The following is a 22500-nucleotide window of genomic DNA, read 5'->3' on the forward strand; positions in this document are numbered from 1 at the left end:
TCATGGTAAAGTTTGGGAACTCCTGCACTAGGAAGTCTGGGGAGTGGCCCTGTTACAAGACAGTTATACACTATTGGTATTGAGTACAGTCTCCACTCAATGCTAGAGACAAGACAACCAATATATAATTTAAAAAAGAAAAGGTTGTACAAAATGTCACCGATGGAAAAAATAGAAAGATGGAAAATACATACACTAATTGTCTCCTTATGACAATTCTCAATAATGTGTAATATTTATGTCAAAATAGAGCATGTGTCATATAATCTGACCAAGTAATTAGGGGCCACAGTTGGAGAAGCTAAGAGCACATCTGTGTGTGCAGAACAGCATGTGTGTGTGTGTGTGTGTGTGTGTGTGTGTGTGTGTGTGTGTGTGTGTGTGTGTGTGTGTGCCATATCCTTCAAGATAAAGCTGAGTCACGGCTATCTGATTTAACATTTTCCCTCTCCCCTGCTCCCACAAAAGGAAAGTTCTTGACATCAATTTGCACAAAAGGCAATTACGACAAAAGGTCAAGAGCCGGAGCAGCACGCTGTGTGTGTGTGTGTGTGTGTGTGTGTGTGTGTGTGTGTGTGTGTGTGTGTGTGTGTGTGTGTGTGTGTGTGTGTGTGTGTGTGTGTGTGTGTGTGTGTGTGTGTGTTGTGTGTGTGTGTGTTGTGTGTGTGTGTGTGTGTGTGTGTGTGTGTGTGTGTGTGTGTGTGTGTGTGTGTGTGTGTGTTTGAAGGGGAGGCGGTGGGTGCGTTTGTCTACTTGCGTCCATTTGATTGAGTGTTTCAAGTCAATTTCTCAACACCCTGAACAATATTCTTGTATTGCAATGATCTTTGCAATGATGCTTTTTTTACCCAACTGAAATTCAAATTAGGCTCCTATTCCGAGCCTCTATAGGGTTCACTGAAGGAAGTTAGTTGGTGTTGAGAGGCAGGCAGCAGGCGGGGTGGGCACGTGAAGAGAGATGAAATGGCATGATATGGACACCATGATGACAGGACCAGAGTAACACCTCGCCTGGTAAAGGGCATGTGGCAAAAGCCTCCACAGAAATATGAGCAACACAGTCTGACAGACAGATGGTTCGACAGACAGACAGACAGATGGTTCGACAGACAGACAGACTCGCTCGCTCACCGGCGGACAAACACCAACCTCACTGATGGTGTGCTCAGCAAACCATGCTGGTGCTGCCTGTTCCCACACCTACTCTCCAACCAACTGACATGTTAGGTCGGGGATAGGGGCGTTAATCACAGCCTTCATGACGATACGATATGGTATCGATTTCTTAAATCTGGGATTCGATTTTTTTCGATACTTAAAGGGACACTGTGTGAGATTTTAAGTTGTTTATTTCCAGAATTCATGCTGCCCATTCACTAATGTTACCTTTTTCATGAATACTTACCACCACCACCACCATCAAATTCTAAGTATTCATTATGACTGGAAAAATTGCACTTTTCATACATGAAAAGGGGGATCTTCTCCATGGTCCGCCATTTTGAATTTCCAAAAATAGCCATTTTTAGCTGCAAAAATGACTCTACTTGGACCACACTAGAAAATATTTGTTTATTACTTAGTAAACTTTCATGTAAAGATCAAAGTTGGCAATAGGCAGCCCAGTTTCAATGAACAGCATAGTTGCAGTACCTTTATTGACCATTTCCTGCACAGTGTCCCTTTAAGAATTCCCCACGATACGATGCGATTCGGTTCGATACGATTTTTTCCAATTACTTTTCCACTGCTATTGTGTTATGGAGCTAGGGCATTGCACAGGGGCCAGCAATTCAATTCTTTTCGATTCTTAAGAATGCCCCACGATACGATGTGATTCGATTAAATCGGCGGCCAATACTTCCGATACATCGATTCATTTTGATTTTATTTACATCCTTAGTCGGGGACATGCTGCGCTGTGAGCCTTCAATTACGCAAGCAACCGTGTGCGACCGAGTGCACATACTAGTCATAGAACGATCAGAGCACAATGCATGACACTGGAGGCATGCTATGCCCAATCAGGCTCTCATTAATACTTTCCAGTGACTCCACCGCGACCTCAACATTGGGATGTCATGAAGCAATGATCCCTTGGAACTCAAGCCTTGGGATGCAGTGCCAGAGAAAAGGTGTTTTGTATTATTTAAAGCCAGCAGTTACAGGTGTAATGCCAACCACTTTCCTAAAAGTTACAGTGGGTGTGTCCACGAGCAAGAAGTAAGATGACAACCAAGCTATGCCATTGACCACAGAGATGTTATGTAAGTTGAGTACCAGATTGAAAATTGATAAATCAGCTTGTTATCAATTTTGAACATGGAGAACTCCATTAGTGAAGTGAAAGTGAAAGCCCAACTGGGAAACTCCAACTCCCATTGTCATTGTGGCACAGCACTCCACAGTACACAAGTGTTCACTGAACACTGCACACAACGAAATTGCATTTATGCCTCACCCGCTCCCCCAATGGCGCCCCAAGGGAGCAGTGCGGCAGGACGGTACCATGCTCAGGGTACCTCAGTCATGAAGGGGGATGGGGGAGAGCACTGGTTAATTACTCCCCCCACCAACCTGACGGGTCGGGAGTCGAACCGGCAACCTTTGGGCTACAAGCCTGACACCTTAACCGCTTACGTGACTGACCTGATTCCATTATCTGGAATAACAAACAATATTGCTGTTGGTTCAAAGGTCATACTGCAGAGAATTGATATAACAAATCACAGAGCAGAGCGGTTGTGATGGCATACAGGATGTTTTAACAGTAACTTATGTCAAAACACGTTTATGGAGCCTTCACAGAAGTAACTTACGGGTCATTTCACGTGAAATCAGACACTTTGGGACCCGACCGACCCGGATTTCAATCATACTTGGTGTGCCTTTTCAGTAGCAAGGTAGCACCCCAGAACTGCATTGGTTTGAATCTGACACTAATATTAAGGGAGAAACAGACTAGGAAAGGTTCACATGTGAGGGTAGGACACTATACATTCAGCCTTGAATATATCAGTCAGTGTTAGTCACAAAAAGATGCCTGTGGTGTTGTTTGAAAGCTCTTTTCTGGCTCTACATATTACACAATCACCCTGGAATACAACTACTCTCAGAATATGAATTATGATAAATTGAAAAATAAAAATTGAAATATCTAAAAAAACTCATATTTTAAAATGGCCAGTTCCTTGTCCAAACGTAGCCCGGCAATGTCATGGAGCAGCACCTAAAATGCTGGTGTTCGGTTTGTTATTCATTTCAGAGAGAATTTGACTCACAAATATGGCATCATACAGACCACTTACTAATAATATGGTAATACCATAGTAGCATCACATGACAAAACAAAAACAAAACAAAAATGGTCAGTGTCCATGGTCCCAGGTTTCAGAAACTAAGGCAGATGTCAATTTATATACACACCAAATGATGATATGTGAATGTTTGAACATTCCTTCTCTGTGTACCTGTGCCATCTTCCCTTTACCATACTTTAAAGAGATAATCAATGGCTACACTCTCATTTTGTACTCTACCAGTGCATTTGAAGCAGCAGCTGTGTCTTTTATAGATAATGTATAAGTATGTCCCGTTGCAGTTACAGGTTCCACTACCAGAAGCACATCCTGATGATCCATGACAAGTCTATCTGGTCTGAAGGGAAAAGTGAAGGATGGAGATGGCCCATGAGGAGGATGCAGGAAGTTCAGTTTCACCTCTCCAGTGCTCGGCATACATTCCTCAGCACATGCTAGCCACCAGTTGCCATCATGTACAGCTACAACATACCCTTTGATGCTTGAAAATGTAACACATTCCTTTACTGGGCTCACTCTTTCAACTCTGCCTTCTCTGAATGCTGAAAATGGCCTAACTTCCACTGTGTCCATTGACAATGGGCAGAAGCTGTGTAGTTTTTGAGTACATGGAATAGTTCTTGCAGATTCAAACCCTTTCAACAGGTTCTCAGCTTCATGATGGTACATCTCTGTTGTGGCAAACTGGCAATGGATGTTCTTGACATTATCCTTGACAAATTCAAACAGTTGGTATGGCGTTACAATTTAATTGTCAATAGGACGTTGCAGACTTGCTCGTGCAGCAAGCCATTTAACTGTCCCTCCAACGCATGGACCTTTGCCATGTGATGTGGCAAAAAAGTGCCACTCTGCAGGTATGTGAAAATCTGCCTCGTGGTGGCACAAATTTGTTGTGTTTTTAAGGTTCTTATATTGTACAGCACAGCCATCAGAAAAAATATAGGATCTTCTTTGGACGTTCTGTCATTGATGAAGTGTCACTGAGGAACTGAATTAGGAGCTTCTGAAACAGATGTACAGCAATTGTATCATGAATGTTGCAGTCTGAAATAACAACAAAACAGATTTTTTTCCCAGTTTCAACTGATCTTGGTAGTAGCATACAAATGGATGGATTGTGGCCTGACTGGTTGTTCCAGTGAAATGATTGAATAGCATCTTGAATTACAAAACTATAGTTTTAAAAACGTTCCTGGTTCAAGGGAGTCAGTCAAGGATAATGTCAAGAACATCCATTGCCAGTTTGCCACAACAGAGATGTACCATCATGAAGCTGAGAACCTGTTGAAAAGGTTTGAATCTGCAAGAACTATTCCAGGTACTCAAAAACTACACAGCTTCTGCCCATTGTCAATGGACACAGTGGAAGTTAGGCCATTTTCAGCATTCAGAGAAGGCAGAGTTGAAAGAGTGAGCTCAGTAAAGGAATGTGTTACATTTTCAAGCATCAAAGGGTATGTTGTAGCTGTACATGATGGCAACTGGTGGCTAGCATGTGCTGAGGAATGTATGCCGAGCACTGGAGAGGTGAAACTGAACTTCCTGCATCCTCATGGGCCATCTCCATCCTTCACTTTTCCCTTCAGACCAGATAGACTTGTCATGGATCATCAGGATGTGCTTCTGGTAGTGGAACCTGTAACTGTAACGGGACGTACTTATACATTATCTATAAAAGACACAGCTGCTGCTTCAAATGCACTGGTAGAGTACAAAATGAGAGTGTAGCCATTGATTATCTCTTTAAAATATGGTAAAGGGAAGATGGCACAGGTACACAGAGAAGGAATGTTCAAACATTCACATATCATCATTTGGTGTGTATAAATTGACATCTGCCTTAGTTTCTGAAACCTGGGACCATGGACACTGACCATTTTTGTTTTGTTTTTGTTTTGTCATGTGATGCTACTATGGTATTCCCATATTATTAGTAAGTGGTCTGTATGATGCCATATTTGTGAGTCAAATTCTCTCTGAAATGAATAACAAACCGAACACCAGCATTTTAGGTGCTGCTCATGACATTGCCGGCTACGTTTGGACAAGGAACTGGCCATTTTAAAATATGAGTTTTTTAGATATTCAATTTTTTATTTTTCAATTTATCATAATTCATATTCTGAGAGTAGTTGTATTCCAAGGTGATTGTGTAATATGTAGAGCCAGAAAAGAGCTTTCAAACAACACCACAGGCATCTTTTTGTGACTAACACTGACTGATATATTCAAGGCTGAATGTATAGTGTCCTACCCTCACATGTGAACCTTTCCTAGTCTGTTTCTCCCTTAATATTAGTGTCAGATTCAAACCAATGCAGTTCTGGGGTGCTACCTTGCTACTGAAAAGGCACACCAAGTATGATTGAAATCCGGGTCGGTCGGGTCCCAAAGTGTCTGATTTCACGTGAAGTGACCCTTACAAGGAACGTTGTGAAACCAAGCGTTCAGAAAACCCCACCAAAATCACAAGGTTGCACCATTTTATCTCAACAATTAAGGTTATCTTTGACAAATACAAGAAGTGATAAGAATGAGAAGCTGGAATGCAACCAGTTAGGTATTTCTGGAAAATGGCCAGGTATTTTGCTAAATGATTCGAAAATCAACAGTTCAGTCTATGACACAAATGAATGACACCATTCAGCACTAAGCATAGACCATCCAGAGAAGGGGAAGTTTAACAGCAGAGACAGGGTTTATCTGCCCCAACATCATATGCTGTCAAAGAGTCTCGGCTCCCTCTTTTTCACACACACATGCACATGGGGGGGGGGGGTCAGAGATGCAGAGGCATCTTTCCAAAACACAACAGCACCAGACCCTTCCTGCTGTGAGTGTGTGTGTGTGTGCGTGTGCGTGTGCGTGTGCGTGTGTGTGTGTGTGTGTGTGTGTGTGTGTGGTGTGTGTCTGTGAGTGTGAGTGTGTGTGTGGGTCTGTGAGTGTGAGAGTGTGTGTGGTGTGTGTGAGAGTGTGTGTGGTGTGTGTGAGAGAGAGAGAGAGAGAGAGAGAGAGAGAGAGAGAGAGAGAGAGAGAGAGAGAGAGAGAGAGAGAGAGAGAGAGAGAGAGAGAGAGAGAGAGATATGCTGCTGCATCCCCTCTCAAAAATGCACACTCATTCACACCCTCAAGCCCATGTCCTCTTCCAGCCCACACACACACACACACACACACACACACACACACACACACACACACACACACACACACACACACACACACACACACACACACACACACACACACACACACACACACACACACACACACACACACACACACACACACACACACACACACACACACACACACGTGGGTGTGTCCAGGCTTTAGACACACAAGCACACACAACCTTTGTGATTCCTACTGACATTTTCACATATCTCAAACAAGAACACGCAAGCACGCACACACGCACACACGCACACACACACACAAAAGCAAATAAGCAGATGGCCAAAGTGCAGACAGTGGAGTGCAGGTGGGGTGTGTAGGTATCCATGTCAGCTGAGCTGAACAGTCACCGTCCTCAATAGGCCTGCAATAGAGACGATTTAACAACTTCTGTTCCACAGAAATGACAGTCAAGGAGTTATACAGGCGAGCCTTCATGTAACCGTGTGTGCACTATGATGAGCCTTGTCTTCAGTGTGTAGAATGAATGAACTTCAATGGGCCACTTGGGAGGAGCGGCTGAGTTGACGTTGTGTCGAAGCAATCAAGTGTGCAACACTTGTTTTTGTGTCTATGAGTGTGGCATAGCCAGATATTCTAGGAGTATCATCTTGTCCAGTCACTCTCTGGCATAAGGGCGCAAAGCGAACGCAGAATAGACGTTGAACACGTCACAGCATGCCATCAGCTGCTGGACTCCGACTAAACTGAAATGGAAAGGTCTGTCTCACAACTGCCCAGGACCCGACCGAGGGGCTATTTCACGACGGCGTCTGGCTACTTCTCAAGTATCTTTTGGCATTACAGAAATGGCCTGTGTGCTGTAGTGTAGGCTATGTATGGCAGCCTATGGGTTTTGCCATCGCTTATTCGTGGGGTTTCGTGCGAGAGTGATGGCACCCTGCCCTGACTTGTGTACCCTAGCTGCCACCATCGCGTCTGAATTTGAAGATCACTCGCCCGTCGTATGCCAAGTGCCCCCCCCTCCCCCAATCACGCCTCTCGTATTTATTATTATTATGGTAAATATCGTCACCACGGCAGTCCGAGAGCTGCCACAGTGGCAGTGCCGAGATCGCTTTCAGGTCCTACAACAATACAACTCGTGCGTTTCTTTACACACGCAATTGAGATTTGACAAGTGCATATTTTTAATGTCCAAACGGCGCAAAAGACACTTTGGGCAAAGGCGCACTGAATGAATGAATGAATGAATGAATGAATGAATGAATGAATGAATGAATGAATGAATGAATGAATGAAGTTGGGGGAAGGACATCCTCCCATCCCGCCTTACAATGCCTTGCAGGCTGTAACACCAGGCTGGGTTCACGAGCTATAACAGTTGTCACATGAGGTTCTCAGCCGCGTGCGATAATGCTGGGGCCCTTAAAGCTGCAACACAGACCAGCTTTCCTTTCTCGTGAGCTGGATAACTGCAGCCAAAACACACACTCGCTCTTGGAAAACAAAGGTCTGCAGACTCTGCACTGCTAGCAGGTGTCACGGCCAGACAAATATGCGTCATGTCAGGCAACCTGGAGCACTGACGTGTCATAGAGAGGGATGACTGGAGATGGCATGGAAGTGGGTGGAAAGGTTAATAAGAGAAAGTTGAGAGTTAGGCCTATCAGTGTTTGTTGCAGTTAGACTACCCCCAAAGTTAGGTCTGTTCTGCACTACAATCAGCAGCGCATCTTAAGGTATCATATACTGTAAATGGGATAATAGCTGGTTTGTAAATTATTGTGTTTTGCGCTTCATTGAGTTTCGTAAGGCCAGGTGATGCAGCGAGGATTCGGCAAGAACTGACAGCTGTCAGTCTGTCAGATGACATGGTAATGCAGTCGCTGAGCTAACATGCTACCCATTGCCGCCCGGCAATAACAATAACAAGAATGGCTTTAAAAATAAATACCACATACCTCTTTTATTTTTGCCCGTTTCTCTTTGGTGTCCGGGTCCGTTGGTTCACGTCCCATCACTCCGGGTGGTCGAACATATTCAATTATTGGGAGACTGTCATCTTTATCTTTAACTAGACCTTGGACAACTTGATCCTTGTCGGTCTTAATGTCTTTCTTGATGTCTTCAGGGTGTTTTTGAAGCGTATCTTTGGCCTCGATCAAGGCATCTTCGTGATCTTTCCGAATTTTAGCTAATATTTTGTCTGCGTTCCCCGTCCCAGTACTAGAACCACTATCCATACCTGTTCGAGTGGCGGTTTCTACCGACGACGAGCGGAAGAAAACTCCGCTAAGCAGCTTTGACGAATCCGGTAAGAAGAATATTGCTCCGAAACATAGCGTGATAAACGCGCTGAAAACTAACAGCAATATGAATTTTTCTGTTAGCCTAAAAGAGGTCGGGCTGGTGGACTTCCTATTTGGAGTCGACGTGAAAGGTAGAAGAGTTGCTACAGGCATTTTCTTTCCTTTCCGTACGGGAACCTTGAGCAGACCGAGTGAAGTCGATTCACAAATCGGATAAAGAAAGTATTATGACGGTACGATCTCTTTTACTTTACTCGTGGCGATCCATTTACTACAAACCCCTGCTCTCACGGCTATATATTCGCTGTAAACTTTGACACGGTTGCGACTGGTGTCCTGACGATTCAACTATCCATGCTGAACCACATCTGCAAAAAAAAAACTCTTCTTCCAGCGGAGTTCAGAACGGAAGGAATGGCATGTATGTCTGATTGACAGCTCGCCTTGTCCAATCACGTTGCTGCTAAAGTAAAGCGTGGTGCATACAGTAGTGGGCGTGTTTTCCAGAGGCTACGTGCATGGCTTTGTAACAGGACGACCTGAAAGCATGAAATAAACATGACAGGTAGGTGAACTAAGTGTGTGTATAGCACTTGTGAAAGTGCCTGAATATTCTCCCTCTCGAAATAACATGGGCGCGCGCGATTTTGTTCCCTCTTTCAGCAGCCTAGATCTGTCAAATACAGTCTGACACATTATGTGCAAACTGAACTCACTCATAGGCTATGCATTGTTCTTTTTACCATTTGTCTTCTTGTGGCACTGGAGTCTGAATTATGGTCTTAATATTCAAACACGTGTAAGAGCATTCATAAAAGTCTCTGGCCAGTAAGTAGGCCTATGGGAACCGAATATTATAAGAGACACACACACACACACACACACACACACACACACACACACACACACACACACACACACACACAAAGTGATGGGCAAAATGCTTTTATTTGTTACAACCCATCTAGTGCCACATATTCCAAATGATTGGCTGGTGGAATTATCATCTGGTTGAATTTGATAGGTAAACAAGGTAATTTGAAATATGTGGAACTGGATTGTAAACTAATGAGTCCACTGTACACACCATATCTCTCTCTCTCTCGCTCTCTCTCTCTCTCTCTCTCTCTCTCTCTCTCTCTCTCTCTCTCTCTCTCTCTCGCTCTCTCGCTCTCTCTCTCTCTCTCTCTCTCTCTCTCTCAGCAAGGAAGCAAAGTGTGGACCATTCTAAGGGTACCAATGAGAAAATGTGCTGGAAGAAAAAAAGAAAACGATGATGACTATGCCCCCAACCCCTATGCTGTATAATATTGCAACAGGATCACTGTAAGGTATGGTTGCTGCCCACCCACCGACCACACGCCCCAGGCCAGCTGTAATTTGTGCACTTTATGCCTCTGCCCGTGCCAGAGTAAATGACTATACAAGCCAAAGTCAAAAGGGCTGTAGTGGGCAATTAGCGTATTACAGGAAGACTAAAAAGATTAAGACCCTAACAGAAGCACCCCTCTGTGAGCGGACAGTGCCAAATGAGGGCAAGCAGCAGGTGGTGATGCCGAAGCTGATAAAGCAACGCAAGCAAACTCAGGGGCCTACCCTTACGAAAATCGACCCTGTTTTATATATATATATATATATATATATATATATATATAGTTTTGACTTTATTTTTGTGATAGGACAGTGAAGGAATAACAGGAAGTGAGTGGGGAGAGAGAAACAGGAAAGGGTCGGCAAAGGAACCGGGCCGGAATCGAACCCAGGTCAGCCCCGTCGCAGACGAATGCCCTACCATTAGCGCCACGGTAGGGCTATCTACCATAGTTTACGTACGTAAGTACTCTGAACCAACCATAGCTTTACTATGGCTTATTTCATGGGTTTTTTGGGTAACCATGAAAACCATGGTTTGTGAATATGGTGTAACCATAGTTTAACGATGATATACTCTTTGCCATAAACCATCATTAAACCATAGTCACAAACCTTGATTTTTGTGGTTACCCAAGAAAACATACCATGAATACTAACTACATGTGGGCAGCCGTGGTGTAATGATTAGGGAGTTGGACTGTAGATCCCAGGATTGCAGGTGTGAATCCCGCCATCACCTCTCCCTACACCTCCATTCATGGCTGAAGTTCCCTTGAGCAAGGCACCTAACCCCACATACCTCCGGGGACTGGGGTGTAAGGCCCTCCTCCGCATATTGGTTCCGACAGCACTGCGAAGCACTTTCGCTTCCAACAAATCCGGTTAGTTCTACCCCCGCATCGCCACAGCAGAGCATGGATAATTAATGAGTGGCTCCAACAAAATAGAACTCGCCCCTAATCACTTGCCGATATCTGGGGATGGTTGTGGACATCGGCGCCGGTGTGCGTGGTTATATTGAAAACAATGAAATCGAACTTTGTTAGAGCAGTGCTCCGCACTTTGTCGATGTGTGGAGGCCCTAGGTGTAGTGTGTGATGTGATAGTAATTGGGTTTTACTACTAATTTATGTTTAAGAATTCAGATCCAGTTCAGCAGTTGAAATTCAGAGGCAAGGTTTAATTATTTATTGAGGGAGATGAAGAGAGAAAAGCCCCCAGGCTTTCTCCCATTGTCTCCCTCTCTCCCTCCCTAAAGAAATGATGCATACAGGGCAGGTACAGAGAAGAAGGGACCTACAGAGCTAGTCTGTCATTTTAAACAGCGGTCACAGGAAGTGAGGTCATATTGAATAATGTTACTGACAGTTGTATTCTTATCTAATCGCAATCAACACTAGTGATTCAAAACAAAAGTATCCACTATTGAGGCCTACTGGCAAATTCACCTTTATTATCTCTTAAGTTACAAACTAAGAGAGAGTTGTTCAAACATACAAGATAAAACCATACATGGAGGACACTGAAATGTTATGTAGCCTATGAGATTGGGGGTGATATTCAGATGCCTTCAGATGTAATGAAGTGTAATGTAATGAATAAATGAAGCAAGCACCGGGGCCTAAATGGGCATCAACAATCAAGTTCATGCACAGTATTTTTCATCAGACTATTACTTGAGCTAACTGAAGGCCAGGGACACAAGTTTTCAGGTGATGTTTGCTCTCAAAGGGGGCATCTTAACCCCAATACCCCCCCCCTCTCTCTCTCTCTCACACACACACACACACACACACACACACACACACACACACACACACACACACACACACACACACACACACACACACACACACACACACACACACACACACACACACACACACACACATACACACACTCAGTTTATTTTCTTGGCCTGTTGTCACATTCCAATTGCGCAAGATAATGCAAAGTCAGCAGGGGCCTGACTCAATAAACATTTACCAACATGGTGCTGTTGCACACCCATCACACACTGAACACACCTTAGTCAGCACACACAGTTACCATGATCCTGTGTGTGTGCGCGTGTGTGTGTGTGTGTGTGTGTGTGTGTGTGTGTGTGTGTGTGTGTGTGTGTGTGTGTGTGTGTGTGTGTGTGTGTGTGTGTGTGTGTGTGTGTGTGTGTGTGTGTGTGTGTGTGTGTGTGTATGTGTGTAAGATATTGACTTCAGAAAAAAACATGTCAGGCAGACTGAATGAAAATGACTTCAACTTCATCTCCTTCACACAGACTGCAGGAGCAAATGTGTTGGTTGCAATCTAATTAATTGATTGGCTGCCCCCCCTCAGTCTGATATGGAGGCCTGTAATTGCATTGGTGGAGGGCTGACATTTGACCCGCCCCCCATCCTCCCCTGGTGTTATCCCCTGCGCTAGCCCGCAGCTGTTCCTCGTGGGCTAGTTTGGATCATGAGCTAATTTTCTGATTAGCGCAAGATGATAGCTCGGCTAATGAATTGGTAATGAGATGGATGAACCAGTTGATTGAGGGTATAGGCCTGCAGTAAAATGGGATGCTGTGTGTGCGTGCGTGCGTGTGTGTATGCGTGCGTGCGTGTGTGCGTGCGTGCGTGCGTTTGCCTGTGTGCCTGCAACTTTGTGTGTGTTTTAGAAGGAGGATCAGCTCTTCAGGAATATTTAGACTATTTTGAGTCTGTCGGGACTGTGGCCATCTGTGACTGTAAGTGTATGTTCCTCCTACATCATGTGCCATGTGTGAGTCTATGGAGTCTATAAAAGCTATGGCTTAGTATAGCTAGCATTCCATTGACATTAAACTGGTATCCCTCAAGACAACTTCACAGGTACTATTTTCTAATCTACAGCACATGGTGTCAAGACCTATATTTTAACACTGTTAATTGGCTTCAGTTGGTATACCGTATGCTAGGCTACCATCTCAGATTTAACAGCTGTTCAAATGCATCTGCACCATTTTACACACCATCGTGCTATAGGTATCCCATTCTATTTTAGTTTTAGCGCTTAAATTAAGACGACAGAGTCTGACACAGCTGCATAGCAGTGGTGTGCATTACTACATAGCTCAGCTGTTATTTTAACCACCATTTTATGAATAACTTTAAAACCATTGTGATGTGGTTGGCCTTCATGACAAGGTGATGCTCCTCAGTGGTTTCAACATTCACTAGCCTGTCAGCTTCTCCTCTAAATTCTGCTCATCAGTCGTGAACACCTTCCGTCATCATCTATACAGAGAAACATGGAAAGTAGCACCTAAGTTTTGTGTTTCTCATCAGGCGCTAGAGTTCCCCAGGGGGGCATTGGGGAGCCCTAGGGTGGCGGTGAGAAGGATGTAGCTAGCTGAGAAGGTGTAGTGCTTATTCGCTATTGGGCAGGATTAGTCCATTTGATTTTAACCCCTTTGCGCAGAGCCTATGATGTAACCTTACTACCACCCACATTGTAATGGCTGTGTCTTAATCTGTTACTTAAGGCTCACTGCAATGTCATAGCAATGTTGTTGTGATGGATCATTTGAGTATTTTCAGCAACTAGTGAATAGGTCCGCCGACGACCCCATCTGCACAAAGACATACTACATACACTACATACTAAGAGGGCGGTGTTAGCAGGGTTATGATGAGGTCAAGGGGGCATTTGGAGGCTTATGATGAGGTCCGGGGGTGTTTAATTAAAAAAGAAACAGAACCTCTGGCCTAGTGTATGATCGAAACAGAGATAATAACCGGGTTTGAAGCTGTCATTATATACCAAATAATAACTGAGCAGGCTGGATACTGCGAGTGAATGGATGTTCCCGCTTCATTTCCTTACTTCCCCCTATTCAGTTAGTGCTCTGTGCTATTCCATTACTTTGACTATCAAATAGATCTGATTTGGTTCGCTTCCAAACAACTCTCTATGACCTGAAACCACCGGGTTTTGCATTTCTTTTTCTCTTACCAAGCTTCCTGTTTAACCCCAAACTGATTGAGGGGTGCCATTTATAACCCCAAGCATGGGCGCTGCCAGAAATGTTGGGCCCCATGAAAGATTTGAATTTTGGGCCCCTTAAGTCTGTGTTTGGGCCCTTAGAATCTGTAACACCTTTCCACCCCTAACCCATGACCCCAGGTATGTATTTCCTTTGGAATGAATTAAGTATATCTATTCTACTCTATAAAATCGCTCTGTCACTTAAAGGTTACTGATGACTGGACCATATGGATTCATGGCTTGCATGGAAACACAGACTTTCTCTCAAATGTACAATCTTTTATCAAATCAAAGGAGTGGTTGCATTAGATCTGCCATGATCTGAGCACCAATGAAGGGAGAATTACATGAAATCAAAAGCAAAATTCTGCCGTCTAGTATGCAAGGCTGGTTGATCTTTTTACACTATCCACCCATGCACCAATAGCCCCTCTCTCCCCCATGCCCAGCCTGTCTCAACCTTCAGCAAATCACTTCAGACGAGGAGCAATAGCACGCTCCCCCATCTGCCATGGCGACCCAGGAGACCACCAGTGATATCCACTCACCACCTCGCCAGGCAATGAATTGAGGCTGCCTGCCGCCATATCTCTTTCCTTTTTTCCCCCCTGGATGGAGCATATCACTCGCTCCTCTATCTCTCACCAACCATGTTGCTGCCTCTTTCTTTTCTCTCTCTCTCTGTCTCTGTCTCTGTCTCTCTCTGTCTCTGTCTCTCTCTCTCTCTTTCTCTCTCTCTATCTCTCTCTCTCTTCTATGCCTAGTTGTGCCACTTTCTCCCTTTCCTCCCCCAATGGCCAATCCCACTCCCTCCTCTGTCTCTTTCATTCATTTATCGTTACCCCCAACCCCAACCCCAACCCCGTCTCTCCCTGTCTATCTTTCTGTCTCCTACATTTCTCTCTTCCTCTCTGCCATCCCTTGTTTCCTCCATCATCTCATTGCTAGTCTCAGTGGCTCCCCTCTCCCTCTAGCTTCCTCTCTGTCTGTCTGTCTGTCTGTCTGTCTATCTTTCTTTCTTTCTTTCTTTCTTTCTTTCTCTCTCTCTCTCTCTCTCTCTCTCTCTCTCTCTCTCTCTCTCTCTCTCTCTCTCTCTCTCTCTCTCTCTCTCTCTCTATCTCCCTCCCTCTCTCTCCTTCATCCCTCGTTGCCCATCTCGCTGCCTTGTGATGACTCATTCTGACAGCCACAGGAATGACAATTCACAGGCAAGCTGTGGGTATGTGGCTCTGAGCTTTGTTCCACTATGCACACTAAAAAATTGAAGGGCCCACCACTGGTTCTTCAGAGCAGCAGCATAGATTAACCATTTTACAATGTTTCAATAATCAATAATCAATAATCGTGGAGGCACGACTTCCTTAAAGGGAGCTATATAACAAAGCATATCTCATTATGATCTGAGGCTTTAACCCATTTTAGCCTGGAGACACATATAGTCTTTTGAGATTTCAGTTTTTTTATTCAACATGTGGGTATGTTAGAGCTGAATGACCACACTCTAATGCAATATGAGGATCTTAGCTTTTAAAAGCAATTTATTTCATGTATTTATATGCTTCAGAGGCTGAGATAATTAGGAATTAATAGGCAGAGGGCACCCTTTCCCAAAAAGGGCTTAGGTTAGAATGGGTTAAATAGCCACACAAGTGTAATATGAAGAACCTTCCTCATACTGGCACATAATGGTTCAACACACAAGTTTTCACTTTTCATGGAGTCATCTAGAGATTTAAAGAACTTTTAAGCACCTTTATTTATACGTAGATGTTCTCTAAAAAGGGGGACCTTCTAGAAAACCAGCTCCATTCCTTCCTTTGTCTTCTGAAGAGAGGATTGGAGTACCACAACAGACCATAGCTGGTCCTATGTTCTCATCACTGAGCACCCCATATGGCATATGCAGGGGCAGCTCTGACTATTTTGGTGGCCCTACACAAGATATAAACATAGGGCCCTCTTGAGTTATTTTTGCTTACCATGATGGGACTGACTGCTGAGTGGAAAGTTTTTGCCTAGTCTGCTTGTTGGTAAAGCCGCCTCTGGGCATATGGTAAAGATCAATGATGGGAAGACATAATGCATTATTCTCTAGCATTGTACAGGGAAGTTGTCTTAAGGATTACCACATGTACTCCCTGACTGTATCTGAGAAGAAGGGCAGAGAAATGCCAGAAAGAAAAAACAGGAAAGTGACAGTTCCTGACAATGGGGCCTTGTGGGCGAGTTGTTTCTCTTGGGGCATTTTTTTTCGGTATGGGAAGACGTATGATTTCCATGTTTGACCAAAATAATGTAACAGTATAGAGGACAGAGTTGGAAGAAATCCAACCAATCCCCTCTCTCCTTGGGCCTGGGACAAGAGACAGCCCAACAACCACCCACCCCCCTACACGCGTGCACACACACACACACACACACACACACACACACACACACACACACACACACACATACACACACACACACACTTCCAAAGAGTGCTGTGCGTGTCATAAGGGGTCCACAGGGGCCAAAAAGTGATGATGCGTATCTAAAAGTACATCTCGACAGAGTAATACCATATCATTAAGGTATGCGGTAGCGGCAGACTACCCGCCCGCCCTTTCAGATCCATTTCCAGTTAAGCAACTGTATTTCTTCTCCATCTCTCTCTCTCTCTCTCTCTCTCTCTCTCTCTCTCTCACTCTCTCTCTCTCTCTCTCTCTCTCTCTCTCTCTCTCTCTCTCTCTCTCTCTCTCTCTCTCTCTCTCTCTCTCTCTCTCCAGCGACTGGTGGTATGTAACCTTGTGTTTACTTTTATACTTTATCTGACAAATTCTGTTTTAGTGACTCTGTCATTACTGTGGAGAAAACTGCAAAAAAAAAATACCCCACACACAAGGTGAGGAGATGGGGGAGAATGAGAAAGAAAGAGAAAAGAAAACATAGAAAAATCGACGTCCTGTTTTGTATGGATTCTGGGCTATGCTTAAAGGCTGTGAGATGCTGCTACTACTGTCAAAATGTTTCATGGAAACGTCAATAGGGAGGGAATGATGCTGTATCCAAGACCTCCTCACCCTCCATTGATTTCCACTGCAACTCCACGCCTCCCGACAGGGTGCTAACAAAAGCCAATGCCACAAGTTATTTAGGGGCCAGCAGGTAGATGATTTGTACTGCGTCCTCGTGCTGCTACCGATGTCCTGTACTTGTAAACATTGTCGAGGAATTATTTATGACAACAGTTTCAATCGTTGCAGTTCATAGAACATTTGCTGAGGTCTCGTCCAACGCCATATCATATATTCTGGCTACGTGAATGTGGAGTCAGACATTTGCCATGTAACATACATAGGTCCTATTAGGTTGTCCCTGTAAAAATTTTGTTTTTCGACAATTATGAAGGAACAGTGCCCATTATGAGGCTACAGTTGAAGGTCAATTGAAGTTGAAGGACGGATGGATAAGGAATTGCACTTCGAGGCCTTAGCCAATATGAGCAAGGCAAGTTCTGTGAAAGAAATGCCTCTAGCTGCTGATAAAACCCCTAATGCAATGGTAGTATTGCTAAAATGTGGTAATAGGGCAGAGATAATCTGTTAATAGCACTAATTATCGACTTCTGCGATGTCATCTGGGACAGGGATTCACGCTGGTTCTGCACACACACACACCCCCCAACCCCCCTGGCAGCCACCACGGGCCAGCCCCAGCAGACAACAGAGTAGCGTATATGGTCAGTCTACACAGTGACAGTATCATTCAGTGAACTTGCGGACTGTGTACTTCCCACAACCTTAATGACAGGGAATAAGGGAACCTGTTGTTTACAGGACTGTAAATCTTGTTGGCCAGTGACTGTGTCCAGGGCCATTTCAAGGTATCTGAGGGCCCCAGGCAAAGAGGGACTTGGGGCCCTTATCCTCTTCTTCTCTTCAAACTGCTAGGGAAGGGCTGGGGGCCCTACGCAATTGCCTAGTTTGCTTGCCTGGTTGTGACAGGCCTGGCCGTGTCATACGTAACAATTTTCTCACCAGGAGGCTAGCTCCTCTAGTCACTCTCATGACTTTGGAATCTCACTCTCCCAAGCATTGATGGTGACATCAGTGTAGAGTGCTGGTGTCATTAAAGGGCATCTCTCTCTCTCTCTCTCTCTCGCTCTCTCTCTCTCTCACTCTCTCTCTCTCTCTCTCTCTATCTTTAGCAAGAAGGTCTGACACATTGGAAAATATCTTGTTTGGAAAACACATGGGTTGATTCATTAACCGACTTGATTATGCAAAAGTCGGGGATGCAGGTGTGTAGAGAAAATTTTAAAGAGGAAAAGAGGAATGAGGTGATCAATTACAGAAACGGGGAGTCTGCAAATGAAAAGAGGTACCCGAGCAGCAAGGCATACAGAGTACAGAGCATTAAAGGAAGAAGCCTGAGGCGGCAGAAAGTTTGTTGAGAAAGAAAGTTCTAGAACATCTTTGCAGCACCAAACTCATCCTCCACCTCGCCATTCCCTCCCCTCTCTCTCTCTCTCTCTCTCTCTCTCACACACACACACACACACACACACACACACACACAGGCTGACAGGGAGGGACAAAGGGGTATGTTGTCCCGAGCCCAGAATTGGGTCCCCATTACATTCTATGTATTGGGTAGGGGGCCCATTCAGATGACATTGTCCTGGGCCCAGCAAATGCTGTCAGCTGCCCTGCACACCCACATACAGGCACACACAAACACCCTCACGACATGGCTGCCTGAAAGACAGGGTATTACACAGTAATTTAATGTAATTAGCATGCTCAGAGGCTACGCTAAGCACATCCCAGCCCACAGATAGGTGCAAGGTGAAGGTGTAATTAGTACTGAGCACAAAATGCCCTAAAAAAAATAATGCCACATCCACCCCCCTCCGTGGGGTCATTTGACCCCATACTTTCCAATGAGGCCAGTCAGTAGTCGTGCTCGTTGTGAAGTAGGTGTGCATGGCATAGGTCAGCTGCTACTCAACATGCACGTCTGCCTGCCTGCTATGCTCAAGTGGAGTTTATCTGGGAATGTGTTTTCCTTATCGCGAGCGTGAAGCGTTAAGCTGAATGTGGCAGTGGCTATTCATCATGTGACAAAGTCAGTCATTAGCTATTCCTAGCGCTGACCTCGTGATAACAGAAAAGATTTTTAAGTGTGGCGTAAACTCACCTTTGTCAGCTTTCTAAATCACTTCGTCCAAGTTCAGTTACCCTCTCAGTCATTCCCTTCCACTGCTTCATTGCTTTTGCTGAGGTGAAAATGCTACACTATTTCTATGAAACAAAATACTGTACATGTTCTGTACATCTTGGCCATTGTCATTCTAGCTATAACAAAGTATACTGTGGACTGTCTATTTGGGGTTATGTCTGTGGCTCCACACAGGAAGTTACAAGTGAAAAACATGGTGTGAAAAAGAACATTTTTTAAAGTTAATTGGTGTGATCAGGATGAAATATCTCTCAAATGAAACCTTGAAGAGATGCAGTTTTAGATGCTTTAGAAGTTACATTACATTTGACAGACGCTTTTATACAAAGTGAAAGTTTGCAAAGAAGTTGGAGTTACTGTAAAGTGCTTGCCCTCTTTCTTACTTGCTGTCTCCCCTCAAGGACACACACACACACACACACACACACACACACACACACACACACACACACACACACACACACACACACACACACACACACACACACACACACTGCTTTCTCTTTGGGAAACTATTGCTGATTTTCATTTGAGGGAATGGCCCAGTGGTCCATGTAATGGTGGCATTCAAAATGGTGCAGCATCTTTGAAAAGCAGCATTTGTGTTGAAGTGAAGCTTTTTTTCTTTGTTATACTGTAATATGCCACAATACAGAGGGGGGTCATGTCAGAAGACCTTTTATTGCCTATATTATTATCATCATATACGTCATAATATTGTCGTTAACATAATATTATCACCATCATCATCAGCAGCAGCCCTGTCTTTTTGTGCCACACATTTCATTTTAAAGTGTTTCAACAGCATGGCAAGGTTTTCATAAAAGCAGACATTCCTTGCATGTTATTTGTTGTAGGTTATTGCACCAGAGTAGGGTAGAAATACGGTCCCAACAGTAAACACAAGCGCAAAGGGGAGGGGGAGGAGGATCCCTGTTTGCAATGGATTTGTTTTGTGGTGTACAGTAATCTAGAGTCTGTTTTACGTCAACCCCATTTTCATCCCAGATATAAATAAGAACAGAAGAGAAACTGTTCTTTCCATGTGGCAGAAGAATGATGATGTCCCAGAGTGGCATCAATACACATTGTAAAAACGGAACTGTTAATTTAACACTTAGGGAGTACTCTGGGACCAAATACACTCTGGAAGCTGATAAATTAACTCTCTAAGTGTTGAATCAACACTATGTGTTTACTGTGCAGGAGTGATGAAGTGGCCTGCCGTCTTCATGATGCTACTTTATATCCTGCCATATTCCTTGTCTGGGACAGCTATTGGTATTGATCTCCGATATCCAGTAACCCATGGCATGGTGTCTGTTACTTAGTTTGACTTAATTACATACCTTGCTATTGAACAAGTTGTCTGGGTAATTGATGGTATATTTAGAAGCATGTGATGACATAAAACATGACTACGGCACAGATTATGGTCTTGGTTTTTACTCTCTGACCTGACTGTGTTCTCTACTATACTACTTACCAGCTTGATGGTTGTAAAAGTGATGTTCACCGTGTGCTTCATGGTCCGTGTAGAAGTCTTCAGTACAAAGCAATGAGCCAGTCCATGAGGAACGCTAGCAGTCTTTGGCATTAATTGCAACATTTTTGGCCACAGTTTGTATATCTGATGCTGTGCTAGAATGACTGTGGTCCAACATTTGCCGCAAATATTAATTAAATAGTCTTTCAGGTAAATATCTATATGCAATTTTATTCAGAATAAGATGTTTTTGAAATATGCAAGGACGATTTTCCTGCGATCTAACAATATACTATTTTGTGTGTCTGCCTGTTAAAAAAATATGTTAATTAATAATATCTACCTGCTTCATTACAGCACAGCATTTAGCTATCACTCTCACATCGAGCCGCAAAAGGGACTTCATTCACTGTACTTCTTTTAGTCCAAGGGTTGCAAAAATCCTGTGCAATTTCTGTTCTAAGCACTTTCTGTTCAAAACGAGCACCAGAACAGTCCCTAGGTCTCCTACTGTACCTCGGAATTAATGATAACCAATGGTGTGGTTTGCGACTTCACTTGTCAAGTGATTTGTGAATTGTGTGCGTGCAAAAATGGTTGGACTTACAATGTTTGGACTACACAAGAGAAGTAACATTTCTGACACTTAAGCCACTTAAGACATGGTTCAGCGGTAGGGTTGGCTTCGTGCCTTCCAATTTTTTTTAATCCACTGCTATCATATGTGAAATCCAGAGCAAATGCCAAACGCAATCAGGATATAGCTCGACTCGCCCCAATAACTTCTAATTCACTGGTTTATGTAGCTTGTGTTTTATCCAAGGATATCAGGCCATGTGCGGTGTCTAGTATTCTGAAATATATTTGGTGCCGTATGAATAAAGTCAAATTGAATTAAACATTGCACTAATGCATAATTGTATAAAATATGTCACAAGTGACTGCTTACCCCTAAATATGGCATACATCATTGTTATTGAAGAGGCCTCGTGGAAGAGTTTGTTTATGATGCACTGTCGCATACTTCACATAACCCAAAGGACCTAGGACATTGCACAAGACCTCAACACCACTTTGGCGGCTGGGATTTTTTACTTAACACAATTATTGATCGGCCATAATGATGCATGAGTCAATTATGGTAAAAAAGTCCTGTCTAAGCGCTCTGCTGGTTGAAAGGACGGCCCCGGCGACATTAGACAGATTAAATTATATCTCTAGTGATGGAGGGAGCTTTAGCCAGTGTGTGTGTGTGTGTGCGTTCGTGTGTGCATGCGTGCGTGTGCACGTCTGTATGTGTGCGTGCGAATGTGTGTGTGTGCATGCGTTTATGGATAGCTTTCCTCCTCACCTTCCTCTGTTATGGACAACTTCATTCTGCGCTCATGTCAGTTCCCTCCTCTTCTTTCAAAAAGACAGCAAAACAAATGGCGAAACCTATGCATGTGTTTAAGATGGCATATATTCAGAAATTGAAATTCAATCAGTTCTATATAATGTTTCAGGGCAGGTTTATAACAAGAGTTACATGTTACAGAGTTACAAGAACCCTGTGTTTCAACAGGCATAATAAACACTTGATTGGACACATGGCGTAACTACCATTGAGGATACAGAGGTCATGTCCTCAGTATTTGTTTCA

The 22500-nt window shown here is 43.9% G+C and overlaps 1 protein-coding gene across 1 annotated transcript in view; it reads right to left on the minus strand.

Annotated features, from left to right (window-relative positions):
- LOC134469057 (mannosyl-oligosaccharide 1,2-alpha-mannosidase IA-like) overlaps positions 1–9158 on the minus strand; it is a 180805-nt gene extending 171647 nt beyond the window's left edge. Inside the window, exon 1 of the mRNA XM_063223073.1 lies at positions 8423–9158. Coding sequence (XP_063079143.1) covers positions 8423–8923 — 501 coding nt within the window. The 5' untranslated portion in view covers positions 8924–9158. The remainder of the gene's footprint in view (positions 1–8422) is intronic.
- Positions 9159–22500: the final 13342 nt, after the last annotated feature.

Source organism: Engraulis encrasicolus, chromosome 18, assembly GCF_034702125.1.
Source record: "Engraulis encrasicolus isolate BLACKSEA-1 chromosome 18, IST_EnEncr_1.0, whole genome shotgun sequence".
Taxonomy (NCBI): domain Eukaryota; kingdom Metazoa; phylum Chordata; class Actinopteri; order Clupeiformes; family Engraulidae; genus Engraulis; species Engraulis encrasicolus.